At 51.6% G+C, this 17,708-nt stretch overlaps 1 protein-coding gene across 1 annotated transcript in view; it reads left to right on the plus strand.

Annotated features, from left to right (window-relative positions):
* Positions 1,358-17,708, plus strand: part of EHMT1 (euchromatic histone lysine methyltransferase 1) — a 91,564-nt gene continuing 75,213 nt past the window's right edge. The window contains exon 1 of the mRNA XM_021413554.1: positions 1,358-1,804. Within this exon, the coding sequence (XP_021269229.1) occupies positions 1,673-1,804 (132 nt within the window). The 5' untranslated portion in view covers positions 1,358-1,672. The remainder of the gene's footprint in view (positions 1,805-17,708) is intronic.

The raw sequence follows: 17,708 nt of genomic DNA on the forward strand, positions 1-17,708 counted from the left end.
AATTGCTCTCCCCTCTGCTGTGGCTGTGTCAGCAGAAGGCCTGGTAGAGAGGCAATTACCGGCAAAAACTCTAACAACGAGGTTAGAAACAGACAGCTCTTCCACGGAGGGACTGACTGCAGCCGGGTGAGCGTGTGGGTGGTGGGCACGCTGCCGGCAGCTGTGCCAGCTGCAGCCGTTGGCATCGCTCAGTGGCTCAGGGCTGCTGGCAGCAAGTGAGGCACCGGTGCCCGGGGCTGTCACGTCTCCAAACGTGCACGAGAGTGGCTGGGAGCGATACCATTAGGGACCGGTGCTGCTGCGTCGCTGCTGGTCTGAAATACTCACCGGGGCCTCGCTCTGTGTCACCTGTCGTGGTGTTTTTTGATCTCCTGGAGCTGGGGCAATGCCACCTGTGTGTCCTCCCTGCTCCAGAATGGGGCTGCGGAGGGGATGGAAGCAGCCCATGTTCCTCATGCCTTTCTCTAGCACAGTACTGAAGCAGAGCATGGCATCTGCATTTTGGGCCCTGGTGCCCACAGATGAGGCAGAAAGGCTCATTCCTGCAAAGTCAGGGATTTTACAGGAGAGTGGAGCAAGAGGTGCTGCTACCTCCTGCTCTGTGCCCTGTGCTGGGAGGTCTTGCAGGGACAGCTCCTGCTCCTTTCTGTGCCATCAGGTCCCTGGGGAGGGGCTGTCAGGTTTCCCCGAGCTCTGACTGCCTGTCCTGTGTCCTGGGACATGTTTTGTGCAGGACCAAGGGGTTCAAGGAGCCCCTTTGGGTGCTTCGAGACATGCTTTGCTGGAGATTGCCCGCTCCGTGACTCTGCCGTGGAAGCTGGAGGTGCAGTTGGCAGCAGCACAGGGCTCGTGGAGCTGCCAGTGCTGGGGGTTACGGAGAAACTGCCCTGCTGCTCAGCCTGGGGCCGGCACATCCCGCAGTGCCACACGGGTAAATCCAGCAGGGACGAGAGAGTTTGCTGTAGCCCTGCTGCCTTGGCTAGTGCTCTGTAATGCATGTAAAGCCAGAATAAACTCTACTTAGAAAAGCTCTTGATGATAGTATCGCTGGGGTGTCTAAAATAGAAGGGCTTTCCTGCTTTTAATTACAAATGTCTAGCACAGGCAAAGTAGCAAGGACGTGCGACATATCCTCTTTCTGAGCAGGAAGCGTTCTTCCAAGGGGATTCCTGCCTCCCAGCCGACCCTCGCTGCTGTCTGCCTCCATACCAGGCTCTTTGCCCTGAGTTTACATTTCACAAAGTTTGGCCGTGGGGCAGCGGCTGTGCTGGGAGCTGCTGAGCAGGGTGAGCCGGCATGGTGTGGGTCCGAACTGCCTGGGTGTGCACTGGGGCAGGAGGGGGCTATTAAACATTACATCCAGCCTTTTGGGTGCACTGTGTCCTCAAGGCAGAGCTCGGTTGGCGGTGGTGAGTAGTGTCAGCTTAGAACAGGGAGACAGTGAGTGGGACACAGTGGTAGAGAGGAAAATTCGGGTCCGCTTCTGTGTGCGCGTGGTGAGCCGTCCTGCAGAGCCAGCACCGGGAGCAGGAGGAAATCGGCAGGTGCCACAGCTGGGGGGGAAGTAAACAGAGAACAAGATAGATGGGCTGGCACAGCCCAGCTCAGAGTAAAGCCAGGTAAACGACTTCTCCCATTTGTTACAGGGAAAGGTAAGGTTACGCAAACGGGGATGGAAATATCCAAAGTGATTATAGCTTCCTGGGGCACCAGGGCGGTGCGTGAGCCAGGAGATGGCTACAAGCTGCTATTGCTAAAGCATTCAAAACCAGCAGCAGAGAACTGGGCAGCTGAGCAAATTGGGGTAAGTGGGAATAACAGCGAAGCCCCGGGACTGCGGCGATCAGTGTGATTTGGGCCAAAGCGTTGGAGCCAAGTCCAGGAGGCTTGTGGCTGTGCAGGGCAGTGTGCCTGCTTGTGCTTCGCTGCTTCACGTTTTTGCTTCTTAGAACTGGAGCGTAGACATGAACAGATGTGTTCTAGCATGCTGGCTAGCAAAAGGGAGCCCTCGGCTCCCGAGGACTGTTGACCAGGATCTGCTGATGCATTTGACACAGCCCTGAGAGCTGCGAAATACCGTGTTCTGGTTTTTATTGTTTCTTCTTCTTCGTTCTCTTCCTTTTCCATCATGAGCTCTGGGGTTCTTGAGAACCTCTGCTGCCCTCCTCCTCTCCAGTTACATTTCTAGTCCTTGCCGTTTCAGAGGAAATTTTAATAGGTAATTTTTCCCAGGGGCCCAAAGCCAGAAGGCAAATGACTCAGATGTTGCATCCAATTTCAGCAGTAGTTGGGGATGTTTCTTATTGCCGACCGAAAGCGTTCAGAAGCTGTAGTCAGCTCCTCTCAAAAATCCTAATATTGTTTCCAGAAATGGGAAATCAAACATGCACGTGGTCAGAGGCTCAGGAGGGGTGGTTAAGTTTACAAATCACATACTTCATCCAGCTGTTGAGTTGGGAATGGGAAGTTCATCTGTGCAATACGGGGAGGTGGTTTTCGGAGCTTGCCCACAGCCAAAGCGTTTTGCAGGAGGACGTGCTGACCCAACTGCACTGCCCTGAACAGCAGCTTGGCATTACATCTTTTGCGTTTTAGGGATCTGAGAAGTGAACTGAGCTTTCTGATGAATTTCTTGTGTCCAAAGGGGTAGGAAGGAAACGTGCCCCCGCCAAGGAGGGTTTTGTCCACGTGAAGAAGAGCGTTCAGGAGAGTGCAGCATTCCCAGCCAGGCTCTGGGCGGTTTGTGGGTCCAGCTGGCGTCCTGCAAGTTTGAACATATAACTCCAGGTTACAAGCACTTAAAGCATATTTCATTAATTGAGAAGCATTATTAATATTTGATAGATTAAATCAACATCCAGAAGGCATTGCAGAAAGCACCGGGCAGCTGCTGAACCAAGACATCAGGTGGTTCTTACTGCAGACTTGCAGGTAATAGCTTCTGTCAGCTCAGCTGTGTTTTACACGGTAAGAATCCATGCATTCCATATGTTTGATCATAGAATCATTTGAGTTGGTACGTGCCTTTAAAGGGCATCTGGTCCAACTCCCTGCAATGAGGAGACATCTGCAGCTCCATCAGCGCTCAGAGACCGGTCCTTGGATGTCTCCAGGGGCATTCACCACATCTCTGGGCAACCTGTGCCAGTGCTTCACCATCCTTGTCGTAAAAAACCTGTTTCCTTCTACCCAGTTCTTTCTTATATCCAGTTGATGCTTGTATTCTTCGATTTGGGATGCGTATTTCTCAGTAGCGTTAGGCTGCATTGTTTGCAATTGGAGCTTTAATGCCTCTTTAAGATGCAAAGATGATTGCTCACAAGCAGGTGTCCTGTAGGACCTGCAGGCACCGTCTCCTCTCCCAGTCGCCCTGGTTTGTAGGTTTTAGATTGCCTGCTGCACACGGTGCTCTCCGTACCTAACCCCCACTTTCCTGGCATTGCTTTGTGAGTTTTTTGGCCTTCATCCCCACTGAAGCCCCCCCTCGTACTGGCCGTGCAGTTCTGCTCTTGGGTTTCTGGCACTTGAGCAGCTGTTCTCACGGAGCTGTATGTTAACAGCACATCAGTTTTAATTATTACAGCTTTTCTTCAAAGCTGATCGCTTTGCTATCATCTCAAACCCGTGCTGCAGATTCCCCTCAGAGGTGCAGTTGTCTCCTCCCACTCCTGGGTGCCAGCAGAAGAAAATTGGACCTGCTGCCGAGGATGCCTGTGCTCCCAGCCACGCTGCTGCTGCAAGGCACGAGCTGGCCAAAGGAAACCGCCCCATGCACGCTGGTGCCAGCAGCCTGCAGCCTGCCAGCGTTTTGCAGACGTGGCCAAAGAGCCCATTGCAAGAGGCCCCGTCGCCTATGTGTGTTTATACGTCCAGCGCCCGGAGATACTCCACATTCTTTTTTAAATGACAAAAACTCCACGAGTGGAAGTTTGTGGGGCTGCCAAGAGGCGCTCCTGATGCAACAGCGCCTGCCTTTAAAAAGGAATGTGAATGGTGATGGCTGAGTCAGATGTCTGCCTGCCCTGGGACTGCAGCTGATGCAGCTGCTGACTGCTGCCCGAGCGCGGAGTCCGCACGGGGAGATGAGACAACAGTGCTTTCCCTGCTGGGTGCTCATTAACGTTTTCTTGCCGATGTATTATTAATTAAGCTAATTTTTATTGCTTTGCAAGCACAGGATGTAACCTGCTCGTTTCCCAGAGTTTCTGAAGCGTGCGTTGTGCAACGTGCACAACGAGAGTAGTGCAAAAACTGACTGCGCTGTTGAATCCCGAAGTGAGGTAAATCTCTGGGGTTTGTTTTCTTTTTTCCCTCTAGCTTAGCTGATGTGCAGCTTCGGGACTGGTGAATGCAGAGCCGTGTGAGCAGAGAGCTGAGGACCGGTGCATGCCCTACGTGCAGCGTTAGTGCAGGAAGATAGTAGGACTTACATGCAAGGAGAGTTTGCAGTGTTGGCCCTCCTGAAGGCAGAAGATTACAGAGACAAAAAGAGGGTGTTACGTGAGAAAGGGGCTCGGAAGCTGATCCAAACCCACAGAAACCCGGAGGGGGGAGGTTGGCCGGTGAGAGCGTGTTGCTCGCAGCATGCCCAGCAGTGGGGCAGGCAGAACTGCCACAGAGGGACTCAGAGAACTGTCCAGGCAAGGCTGGCTGCCGGAGTCTGCTGCTGGGATTTAAAATGCGTCTCTGCATGAAAGCCACCATGCCCCAGCCGGCCCGGCGGGCTCGTGGGCCGCAGTCCTGCCAGTTGCCCTGGTGTTGCCGTGTCCTCACGTCAGCCCACCTGCCTGCAGGTGCAGCCCCAGGGAGTGCTGCCAGCCCCGCAGTGGCCAGTTCCCACTGCTTCGAGAGCGTGTGCTCGGTTTTGGACCGTATGCACTGAAGCTACTTGGGGCTGCCGAGGTCAGGTCTGTGTCTGTGTGCAGCTTTCTGTTGGGTCTGCAGGGTGGGTGAAGCCCCTCTGTCCCCATGTGCTCCCCCTGGTGAAGAGACATAGAAAAAACTTTCTTTTGAAAAGCGTTCTGAAGTATTTGTGGTTAAAGCCAATACGACTGCAAACATCCAGCACCTCCTCTCTGGGTTTCTGATAGCAGCGTTGGACTTTATCTGGAAGATGTGAGCCATGAAGTTTCTCGTGTCCTCTTATTACATCCTTAAATTAGGCCAACATGTCCTATTCCTGCCTTATACTTCTTGCAGGAGTTGCTGGCTTCTGTCTCCAAATAGCTTTGAAGGTGACAAGGACCTATTTGTGATAAGAACTCATACCACTGCCTTAAACCCAAACAAACCCATGCAGCTATGGCATCCACCCCCTGCTCATTCTGTGTCCCTGCTAGGCAGTGCCCGCTTTTAAAAAACAGAAGTGTTGCTTTGGCAAACTTTCCAGTTTGGTTGCTCACATCTGTTTTTATTTATTCTTTTAATGTGGTTTTCAAGGAGCACAGCAGTTGCAGCTGGAGATGGGGTGTGCAGTGCAGGTGAGTGGCAACGCCGAGGCTGCTGGAGTCCCCCTGCAGCAGCTCCCCAGCCACCCTCCAGTACGGCCACGTCTGGGCTCTGAAAGCACTGGGAAAAGCTCTGCCCTCTCGGTTGATTCAGCTGTTTGATTTTTTATTTTTGAATGAGAAAAAGCCCTTAATGTTTTGGCATGAACTCACAGTCTTTCGTTTTATCCTGTGCACGATGAAGCCGTGTGGTTGCAGTCTCTTGCTCAGCCGGGGTAGGATCCCCTCCTTAGCAGGCTGCCATCAGAAGTTCAAGGTGTATCGTGAGTCCCACTTAAAACTCATCCTGCAGTGGGGTCGCTTTGTTTGGCTCCAGGCACGGGCTGGGAAGGGCTGTGTTCTGCTTACCTTGCACAGAAGGAAAATCCACTGGCCTTGTTGTTTCCCTGCATTGCCAGAGCTTTGCAGATGACGCTTTCTGATACCTGTGAACATCCCTGTGTGCTGTGCTGCCCGAGGGGTGGAGCAGCTTCTATCAAGCAGTGTGAGCAAGGCTTTGGGTTTGCAGGCACACGGCTCTGCTGGCACCTCCAGGAATGAATTTCCAGGAACGCAGCCCTCGCCCCATCTTGAATGCACGAATCAAAGTTTTTATAACTCCTCATGTGAATTCAGGTGCTGTTTGGTGAAGCTGAGCTTTGGGTTAAGCTTCCCACAGCTGCTGTGTTATCTGGGTGCTGTCTCCTCCCCTAACCCAGGGCTGCACTGCGACAGGGGGTGTGTGTGCCTGCCACCTTCGGCATGGGGATGCTGTGCCACGTTGCTGTGGACAGATAGGGAGGTGTTGGTGTTGGAGAGCAATAATTACAAACGTGCCGTAGCATTCGGTGTTACAGGGAGAGCTGTTCTCAGCCGTGGGCTGGCAGTGATGCTGGCAGCTGCTTGGACACGGCACTGCACGTACCAGCCCAGGTGTGTGGTAGGTGTGTGAGCCGTGCCTCCACCTGGGGCTGCTGGTTGACAATGTGCCCTCCCGAGTGAAACACACCTGCTGGTTTTTATGAGCTATTGGATTGGTAGGAATAACCATTGGCTGGTGATGGTGGTGGTTCCTTTGCGTAATGGAAGCTGTAGCTGTTAATTAAGATTGTTCTCAGAGTTTATTTACATACAGCCCAGAGCTCATACAGGCTGAACCTCTGCACATCCCAGTTAGAGCTGACACTGCTGATTGGTAGAGCTAATTTACGTGAAGGCACAAGGCTTGGCCGTGTGGATACAGCACATCTGCACTGGTGTGAGTGTGGCCGTGCTGCCATGTGTGCAGAGCTGAGTCATGTCAGTAGAGGCACAGTTACACTGGGATAACTCTGGGCCTGCTTTGAACTCTCCCAATGGAAGCATCGCGCTGTGAAGGTGTGCCTGTAACAGGGGGAGCTAAAAAGATGCAAAAATGGTGGCTAAAGCAGCAATCAGATCCTGGTATCAATTAGCTTTTTTACATGATATTGTAACCGTCTTCGTCATGCCATGGTTTTGGATTTCTGTTTTTATATATATATTTGTTGTTTTGGTTTTTTTTTTTTTCACGAGTCCAATGGGGAACAAGCTATTTTGGAAACATGCAGATGCAAATCTGGAGCTCCATCCCAGCCCAGGTGGGGCCGGATGCTGTTCCTGGCTGCTGCTTTCAGAAGGAGCCTGCTGGCTGCTCTCCTTCCCACACCCTGGTTTGGGAACATTTGCAGTCTGAGTGCTGTGCACACATCTGATAGTATCTCCGTGTTGGAGGAGATAGAAGGGCCAAAGGGAAATCCTGGGCTCAGTCTGCACTGAGGATTATTTTATGAAGCATCCATGTTCAGTGCAACCACGTGGACCATGTGGATGAGATGGCTGAGTGGACTACAGTGAGATCCCGTTAAGTATCTCTTTTGTTTTCCTTGCACAATGAACCTCTGGAATGTAACCCAGGTTGGGTTTCTGCTGTGAGATGTACCTCTGCACCAGAGTCACCTGTAAGGTCCCATGGCACAACGCGGTGGACCACCAAGAGGAGCAAAGCCTTGGCCAATCTCAGAGCTCCAGAGAGCAAGCAGACCTGGGGCTGAGCCGGTGTCGTTTCGTGCTGAGATGAAGGACTGGCTAAATTACCATTCTGCCCTCCACAAGTGTTGGGGATGGCAGCTCCCAGCTCTAGTGCAGGTGTCTGCATCCCTCTTTATGTCCTTGCTGTCTCCTTGATGACATCCTCAGCAGGGCCATGGAGCAATTTTGTTCTCTGCTGCATCAACACCTTCAAGGCAGCAGCAGGATCCTGCGCTGACGAATGCAGTAGGATTAGAAGAGGAACCCGCACCACGGACCACAGAATCATGGACTCATTCAGGTTGGAAAAGACCTCTAAGATCCCCAAGTCCAAGCGTCAACCCATCCCCGCCATGCCCACTGACCATGTCCCTCAGTGCCACATCTCCATGTCACCTCCAGGGACGGTGACTCCACCACTCCCCGGGCAGCCCATGCCGATGCACCACCACTCTCCTGTAGAAGAAATTTTTCCTAATATCCAACCTGAACGTCTTCATGAAGCAGTCACGCCATGGGATGGGAGGCATGGGTGATGGGTTGTGATGTCTCACTGTCGTGCAACCAGCATTGCTTTCATCAGAAGCGATCGGATCAGCTCTCATGTTACTACCTGTGGTTTGCATACTGCTGTGTTGTTCTGCTTTAGCAGTCTGAAGAAGCCAGCGACACAGGTTAGACTGAGGCCGTGCATCCAGTGAAGCCAGGCGGGGCAGAACAGCCTCTTCTTTTGTGGAAACAACTATTTCAGTGGCCAGCACCTCCAGCAGTTCTTCAGGTGCCTGTCTCAAGCCATGGTCCTGCTGTGCTACACCGACCTGACATCTGTCCACACACGTGGAGGGGGAGAGAAAGAGTCTCTGTGTCCTGCAGCAGCCAAGTGCAGGTGCTGCTTGGAAATTCCTCAGGTTGGCTGCAGGGCTTGGGAGTCGCTCTGCATCGCGCCCTGCGGGATCCTGGCAGCTGCTCTGGCATTTTGTGGCTTTGCTATAAATGGTGATAGCGATGCAGTATTAGGAGTTAACGCTCTTCCGTTTTTTCTGAGCGCTCTTCCATGCTTTGCTGAGATGCTGCATGAGAGGCTGATGGTGTAGAAGCCACCTGCAGATGCTCTGTGGGTAAGAAGAGGAGGAGAAATCCCTCTCAGATTTTGGGCTGGTTCCCACAGCTTCCTGTGTCCCAGCCACCGCCGAAGCACGGAGCCCAGCGCTCTGTGTGTTGCTGAAGGCAGAAGCCATGGCAGGCTCCAGCTGGCGGGCAGGGCTGCAGGGATTCCCTGCCTGCTGGCCTTCACCTGGACATCCAGACCTCCAAGAGCTGCTGGACTCGGGGCCTTTTGGACCATGATGGGTGTTCGATGGCAGGTGGAGGGTGAGGAGGGAGCACCGGCCATGGGGCTCTTCCTGCTGCCCAGGGGAACTCCCCTTTTGGTCTCTTGGGCTCTGTGTGTCTTGGTTTTGCAAGCTAATCTGGTGGGGCAGTTCTCAGGCTGTAAGATTGGGTCATGATCGCTGTACAAATATGTTCAGTCCTGGGATAACTGCAGCAAGATGCCTCCATGTTACGGGCCTGCCCTGTACTCAGAGACACCATGTTCCCACATCTTGCCTTATTCTTCTCTATGTGTTCATTATTGCTGAGACCTCTGGCAGCTTTCCTGCTCGTGCAGAATGCTTTACAGGCTCTGAGGGTCTTGGATTTACTGTGCTATATGGCTCATTGGTGCAGACCTCCCGTACCTGCTGCTAGCCAGCAGTTAACACCCCATGTGGAGGATGCACTGTCCTGTGGGGAACCTTTGGTAGCTCTTATGTATTAAGAGTAGCTCTGTCTTGCTGGTACTTGCAGGCCTTTTCCATGACTCGTGTGAGAATTTGTGGATAAGTCATGAAATTATCGGGGATCTGAAGTTCTGCAGTACCAGATGGAAAGCTGCCATTGCACCAGGGTCTCCTGCAAGTTTGGATCATCAAGTAATAGAATCATAGAATGGCTTGGGTTGGAAGGGACCTTAAGATCATCTAGTCCCAACCCACAGTTAGATAGGCAATTCTTTGTTCTTTTCTTAGTTCTTTTTTCTTTAAAGGCAGTCTGCAGTCAGGGCATGAAATGTCTATGGGAGATTTCAGCAAGGCTGATTTTCATTTGCGTTGCACCGTGTTGACACCCTTGGCTGTACGTAGCAGCAGTGAGTCTGAATGAAGGGAGGGCTGGTAGAAGAAGGGCCCTGCTCCCTCCTTTCTTTTGTGTTCCTCATCCAGCTCAAACCTTCATGCTACTTACAACAAATAAGGAGTGTTGGAGGAGGGTGTCACCGCATCATATCCCATCTGCTGTTTGGTAGAGTAGTGACACACCAGTGTCCTGTGCTGCAGGAATCTCTGTCCTGGCTACTTTTTCAGCCAGCTTGAAGGCTGGGTGCGTTTTGAAATGATGATATTTTAAAATTGAGAGCAGCTTTGATTTATTGACCTGCAGCCTCTATGAATCGAGCCGTCTGGGCTGGCATCTGGAGATAAGAGGCTGTTGAGTAATTGCTTATTATTGACTGATTGCCAACCTGGGCTGTTTGCTTGAAGAAGAATCAATAGTGGTCTTCCATGTCTGAGCTCTCAGGGAGTATGACTGGCTTACAAATGGGGGATGACAGGTCAGGATAACGCCATATCTGACATCCCGACTTCATGTTTGGGTTAATCCTGCGATAGAGGAGGAAATGCAGAACATGATCTTCCTGCACCGAGGCTCTCACATCTACCTGTCTTAAACCCGGGGTTTCTCTTGGCAGGGATTCTCAGGGACTCCAAACCTTTCTCCCCGGAGCAGCCGGAGCTCCACCTGAGCTGAGTGGGAGGAGGAGAGCAGCATCATTCCTTAGGTCCCCGAAGGACAGGGCAGGGAGGGGTGGATGAGCAGCCCGTGCTGTGACACATCCCAACCAACCTGTCTGGATGCTTTCTAAATACAACAAAGCGTCTGTTTTGATGCACGGTAACAGAGATTCCCTTTTTGTGGGTGATTCTCTTCAGGTGACAACAGAATAAAACATCCAGCGTCACCATACGTTTTATCATCCCTTACGGAGACGGTCGCTATGGTGAGCGTTCATCTTAAAAAGCAGACGTCGTCCTTATTTAACACTATCATGACATGTTCCCTCCTTTGTGGATTCATGCGTAGGGCCTAAAGCATAAAAAGGGACTCACGGCATCGAAGGCACTCAAGACTTGAAAGAAATACACGCTCAGATCTTTGCTCAGCAGGGCACGAAGCTGATGTGTGGGAAAGGGAGCAGCAGCCCCAGGAATGTGGGACGGTGAAAATGGAAGAAGCTCTTCCTAAAGCATAAATATTTGCCTTTAATTTCGGAGCTTTCTTTCCTGGAGGAAGGCTCTGCTTCGAGATGCGTTCCTTGGGGTGAGGGAGCAGTGCCTCGGGTAGAGCAGTTTAATTATAACCCACAATGGTCTGGGGAAGAATGGACGAGATTACTTGGACAGCCTTGTTTAGATACTGGATTTGTTGTCTACCAGCAAATCCTCATTTGCATGGGTCCTTAATCTGTGGAGTTAAATGTGTCTCGGGCTCTGTTATCTTCTGTGCTGCAGAGTTGAGAACTCGATTTTTCAAGCTGTTCCTTTTCATCTGAACGCTTCCCCCTCCCCCGTGCCCCAAATTATCTTCCCTATTTTTTTTATTTATTTTTTTTGAAGAGCAAAGATGGCCAACAAGTGATGCGAAAGGCAGAGCTCCAGGGAAGAGAGGCTCTTTGTGCCTCGTCCTTCGGTGGGCGAATTGTCCACCAGCTTGTCGAGAAAAGTCAAGCCCTGAGCTTTGAAACGTGCCTGGCAGAGCAGCCACCCCCCCCTCCTGGAAGGGCACCCGGGGCTGAGCGGTGCTGAGCGCCGGGCCGAGCCCCGCGGGATCCTGGTGGGGATTAGCACTTCTTTTTGGGGCTGTTTAACGTTGCCTGTCGTCCTGAAATGGCATTTCCTCATGTCTGCAGCAGCCCTCATTTCATGAAATGGATGCAACTGCTGAAAAAAGATCTCGCGTGAGCATGCTCACTGGAAGATTAATCCTTTAGAGGGAGTTGGAGAGTTAAGCTACTGTAATTTCTCTGCAGTTGGCTGCAGTAAACAACTGCTCTAAAGACACGAGGAAAAAAATTGACGGAGGTATATGGGATTAATGTACATGTCTTTTTGTGTTTCTCCTTTAAGGTTGAGGGTTTGGTGAGGATTTTCTCTAGGAGAGCTGGCGAAGAGGGAGCTGCGGAATGATTTTATGGGTGACCTTCATGTCGTGGTTTCTTTTTTCCCTCCAGGCCAAAGCAATCCTCTCGCAGTGCCAGGCCCCTGCCTGGCGTTGTGGTGCGGGGCTGAGCTCAGCACCGAGGTGGGGCAGCACCCAGCCCCTCCGCGGGGGCACTCAGAACCCAGCGGGACTCGATGCCTCCTGCGCCTGTTGGAGAGAAAATGTGCCAAGGGATTGGCTCTGAGCGCCTCCAGAGCCATGGCCTTCTTTTTGTTTGTGTGCTACCTGCTCCTCCCCATGCATGAGGAGCTGCGAGCCCATGTCAGATGAGGAGAAAAAGGACTGTTGAGGTATTATTTTGGCTTTGCTCGAAGGCGGCTCGGTGCTGAGGGCGGCTGGGCGGCGAGGTAAGTGCGGCAGGCGCCCTGTGCTGCGAGCCTGGCTGGAGGATGGGGCTCGGTGCCCTGGGTGCTCTGCGTCCACGTTGGCCAAGTTCTTGAAGCACGGTGATGGAGAGCGGTGGTACCCGCATGGCTCGGTGGTTCTGGGGCTGCTTCAGCGTGGTGCTGGGGCTGGGTGAGGCGATGCTCCCTAACCATGGCTTGCATCTTCAGCTCTGAGCTGGATGGGGCCCTGGCCAACCTGGTCTAGTGCTTGGCTGGCAACCCTGCCCACTGCAGGGGGTTGGAACTGGATGATTTTTGAGGCCCCTTCCAAGCCAAGCCGTTCTGTGATTCTCTGATTCTCCTAGAAGCTTCTAGCTAATCCCGCTGAGCAATGAGGAAATGGATGCAAACCAGCAGCGCGGCGCACCCGGCTTTGGGGTGGGGCGTGTTGGTGGGGTGCCTGGCTGGAAGAAACCCCGTCCCTTTCAGGTCCAGTCACTCGAGATCGCTTCTGAGCAAATCTCCATCCAGGGCTGTGCACGTGGAAGGGTGGCACTCCTTCGAGGAGCACATAGTAAAGGGTGCAGCTCCTGTGCTGCCTCTGCCACTGAAAATCTGCGTCTTGCGGGGCTGGGACACTTGTCCTGGTGTCACCCAGTGTTAAATTTACATCCAGCGGCAGCAGGATCTGTGCGTGGTGTTATGTGTTGGAAGGTGCTTCCTTGGAGCGGTGCGAAGAAGGGAATAATAATGCAATAATTTTGCAAACGTTGGAGGTTCCCAGTGGTGGCTGTCGGCTCGCAGGTGTTTGCTAAAGCTGCTGGAAGTCTTCAGGAGGGCTGTCCTGCTCGGGGCTTTGCTGAGCTGGGGATGCTGCGTACTTGATGAGAATCTTTCCAGCCCAGCGTTGAGGTTTTTAGCTCTGTCCCTCCTTGTCCCTTCCAGAAGCTGTGGCTAGCACAGACTGTGCACCCAGAATGGGTTTTGGGAACATTGCTGGGTGTGCGCGTAGGGGGGATAATTAGCTACCAAATGCAAATGGATTGTTTCTCGCCGTTTCAAAATCATTGTAATTTTCATTGAGGATGGATTAATTACATCCTCATTTTGATGGGGGTAAGGAAAATGATAGAGATACAGCCATATAAATCTATATGGGAGGGACGTTGCTTTCAGAGCGGTGTTTTGGGAGTCGTGAGAACAAAGCTGTGGCTTGGAGGGCCGTGGTTCCATGGGGATTGGTGGTGCTGCGTGCTTCTCTGCGGTTCGGAGTTCTCCAGTATGGATTTTTACCTTGTGCTGTTGATGCCATAAGAAGGGATTTTCAGTTCTGAGAAAAACAGAAAATCTGGCGAAAGCGAGCTTGGTTGTAGAGCTGGGAAGTAATGTTTTGAAAAAGGGGGGGATAGAAGAACGTGGAAACAAACCTTAAAGGCTGTTTCCGAGCAAGGCGTGACAAAGGTGCTGCATTAACCGGAGGTGTGCAGGTGGAGGGCTGCTCTCTAGGTGCAGGATCTGACAGGTGGGCAGCACCAGGGCTTCAGGCTTCCTCTGCTCGCTGGCGTAGCCCCATGGCTTGCATGGCAGGAGGTCACTCAGCGTGGGCACCAGCACACAGATAAAGGGTTAGTGGAGGACACACGGGCACTGCTTCCTTCTGCCATGCCCTGTGGCTCAAGGCTAAAGAGTGAAGCCCTCCTGCTCTTCTTGTTTTAGGGGAAAATGAGCAGTTAACAGAGCTGTCCTTAGGAAGGTGTTGGTGGGCAGAACAGAGGGGTTAGACCCCAAAGTGGTACTGGGGCACTGTGCATCCCAGCGGTGGGGCTGCGGGGGCTGTGCTGCCTGCAGGGGATGCATCTCTGCTGCTTCTATTGAGATGTGGAACTCGGGGTTTTGGGAGGATCCATCGCCTGGATTTGCGGGTTCTGGTTTCTGTGCAAACTCTGCAGCTATGCTGGTTGTGTCCCTTCTCCATCAGTGTAACTGTGCTCGGTGGAGGAACTGAAACCTCAATTTGCGACTAGTATTTGAAACGGAAGCAAATGGAACTGAGTCTCACCGGTGCATCTGAGGAAGCCTGGAGTGACTGCAGCCATCGCAGGAAGGAGACAGTTACAGCTGGGGAATGCATCGCACCGAGCCCTCATCAAGCAGCGACCGCTTCAGAGCCTGTTGCCTTTGCTTCTCTTCCTTCTAAATGCTTCAGCCAACCTTGAGTCAGTTGCTAATGACTTTAAAACCAGGCATTATGGTATGAGCCTTGTAATTAGTCGCTGTGATGAATCCTCTCTGCTGGGAGGCCCAGCAGCTCTCTGCCTTCGTGCCTTAGCAGGGCTCACATAGAAGGAGCGGTTTTATCTCATAGCTTCCTGAGCATTTCAACGCTCCCTGTTGCAGCAGCATCTCTACTCAGAGCTGCTGAGGCCCAGGAGAGCTGACCCAGCAGGCTGGCATCAGAGGATTCCCACCCCCCATCCCTGGGGGTTAATAAGGGGAGTTGCAGGCTCAGGGGAAGGAGCAGCATTTCTTCACCTGGCTGTGAAATTAGTAGGATAACTCATTTCCCATAGTGGATGAGGCTTAATGAGCTGATACGCATGGAGAGCGTATGTTTGGACTTCTGAGTGTTGGAGAAGCAATCCAGCACGGTATGCTCAGTACAGCTGGGTCTGTGGTGAAAAGAAGGGGGATGCATCCAGGCTCAGGTCTATGGGCTGGGACACCCAGCCTCGCCTTCCCTGTAACCCGTCCTGAGCCACGAGTCTGCTTTTCCCTGCTAACCTGAGAGCTCGTAATCTCATCTGATTTTCCAGATCATCGATTTGATTTCTCAGTCCTTTCACAGTCCTTTGCGCTCCCAGGAAACTGTGCCTCCATCAATTACCTCTCTTTCCTTTTTTGAGGCCGTAGCAACCTTGAACCAAAGTTTCCGTGCTATTTTTGTGCTTCGTGCTGCCTGTTAGAGGAGTCTGTCAGGAACAACGGGGCGCTTCTTACCAAGCTATCCCCAGAATTTCTTATTAATGACAACTTCATCTCATGCTCCCGTGCACCTGGAGGCTCTGTTGCTCACTCCTACGGCCATTGCTGAGACCTCTCCTTGGCTGTCATCGGTGAGGACCGGCACGCAGCCCTGCTCTGCTTGGGTTTGAAACCTCATACCCCCACAGTGCTTGACATCCGGATAAGGTCATTCGTTTCAATGGACTCAACACGCATTCTCTGGGTGCGGATAGGAGGGGACACTAAAATGCTGGTGTTCAGAGATGCGATGGATGGATAGATAGGGTAGATAGAGGGAGGGATAGATAGCTGTGAGCTCACAGTCCAAGGTTATTTAGCTCCCAAACTTCTGCTCTTGCCTTGCAAACTCCGCCCAAGAAAATCTTTTCTTTGCAAATAAAAATGAAGAAAAGAAAGACCTCTGTTTATCATAAGTTGCGAATTGTGTTCTTGTCTAAGCTGATTATTTTATTTATTCCAATAATCCTCTTCCAGAATAAAGGAAAATTAATTGTCTTCCTATTTCCATAACGATTTGCCCTTCAGAGAGTTGCCAGGCAAAATGCTTAAAACGTGAAATGAAAAGATGGTGAATGTTTAAAATCATTGAGCTACTGTAGGAGCATGTTTGTATTTTAATAGGGTGGTATTCAAGTAGTCCCAGAGAGTGCTATTTGCTCTGCGCTCTGTAGGATTACGATTTTTTTTTCCTTCTGCATATTAAAATGGGGTCATGCCTGCTGCAGTAGATAGTGCAAGTCTTATGTAGGATTTTGCTCTCAAGATGGACTGCCTGCAATTGAATCCCTACAATTATCTGGCGTTAATGGGGAGCGTTGTCCTTGGGTTTGTTGTGTTTGCCCGTCAGTGCCCGGAGGTGGGCAAGGACCGGTGCCCCATGGCTGGCATGGGAGCAGGCCGGCCCTGCAGCAGCTCTTTGCTCTGAGCCCACCCAGCTCTGCATTATTTTGAACGTCGTCCGGCTGTCGAGTGTTACCTGGTGAATTTGGGGAGATGCTGGCCACTCTTCCTTAAAAGGCCCAAAAGTGGTGGAATATGCAATGATGAATCCGAGAGCTGAATTAGAGCCTTCTTGAGTGCATTGGTTGAGGAAGGGAATTTCATATATTATCACCTGGCACATTTATTTTTTATCCCAGCCTCTACATCCATGGCCTTGGACCAGAGCACGGGGAGCGCTGAGGCTGCCTCCAGTTGGGTTTTGGTTTTCTTCCAAAAACTCTGGGAAATAGATAAAAATGTTGACTCCCAACAGGCGCTGGTTTTGCCACAGACTGTCTGAGGGTCGCTCCCCATGCAGTGCCCTTTCTGCAGGAGTCGTGGCGTTGGCCGTAGCGTGGAACCGTCCCATTTTGTTCATCCTTCAGCTGGCATGGATGGCTATTGCTTGCTGTCAGCATGACTGGGTTGTTGTGCACAGCACGAAGATGTTCTCCCAGGCAGAGGACTAAGGTGGCCATCTCCATAACAAGCTGCTGTTGGTTTCAGTATTTGAGGATCCGCTGCTAACCTGGCATGGTATTTCAAGCTCATACTTTGCCAGTTCCCTGCTAGCTCACTGAGGTGGATGTCAACACGCTGACCTATGCCAGCTATGGCCTTGTTCTGTAGGCAACATATGCTACATGTGAAAAATGCAGAGGAAAAGTCTGAATGTCGGTCCTTTCTGTCTGTGCACCTTGAAGGCCCTGCTCTGTTAACCCCAAACGGGGCCAGCTGTGTGCAGGGTGGGGAAGCATGAAGTGGTGCTGCAAAACCAGCTCAGAGCCCAAACTGTGGGGCTGGGGCACAGCTTGGGAGCCACTGTCTGTCTCCCTCTGCTTTTCTGGGGGGTTGGGAAACTCCTGTAGGTCGTGCATGCTGGAGCAGAGGATGGAGACGTAGATGTGCACCGTTGCAGCCCATCGTTGTGGTAGAGCTGTGTCTGTAGGGCTCCTTTATCAAGGCTGCAGATCTGTTGCTTTCCCCACAGAGCTGTTGTTGGAAGAGACAGAAGTGGATGGTAGATATTGATTCCTTCTGAAGACAGAACTGGAGAGATGTATTTATGAATATGAAATACATACACACAAATGTGTATTCATATATATATATAGGTGTATGTGTTCATATTTTTGTGTGTTGGATTGACTGCAGATCAGGCTATGGGTGTCCCTGTTCATTGCAGAGGAGTGGGACCAAGTTACCATCAAGGGTCCCTTCCAGCTCCAGTGATTCTACATTTCTAAGACTGAACAAGCTTTCTGCTTTTCTTACTGACTCAGTGCTTGATTGTGGTGCAGGTGGAAAAGCCGCCATGGCAGAGGTGATGGCTGATGTGCCTCTTTGTGGTTTCCTCCCAAGAAAACCCCAAAAAACGAGGAATGGATGATCTAAGAGAGGGTACAAAACCAACAACAACAACAAAAAAAACCCAAACAAAAACACTTTATCACGTTTTAAATCTTCTCCCCCCACATCTAAATGTGCTTTTTAAGGAGCACAAATGCTTGTTGGCATAGAAACT

Source organism: Numida meleagris, chromosome 16 (assembly GCF_002078875.1).
Source record: "Numida meleagris isolate 19003 breed g44 Domestic line chromosome 16, NumMel1.0, whole genome shotgun sequence".
Lineage (NCBI taxonomy): Eukaryota > Metazoa > Chordata > Aves > Galliformes > Numididae > Numida > Numida meleagris.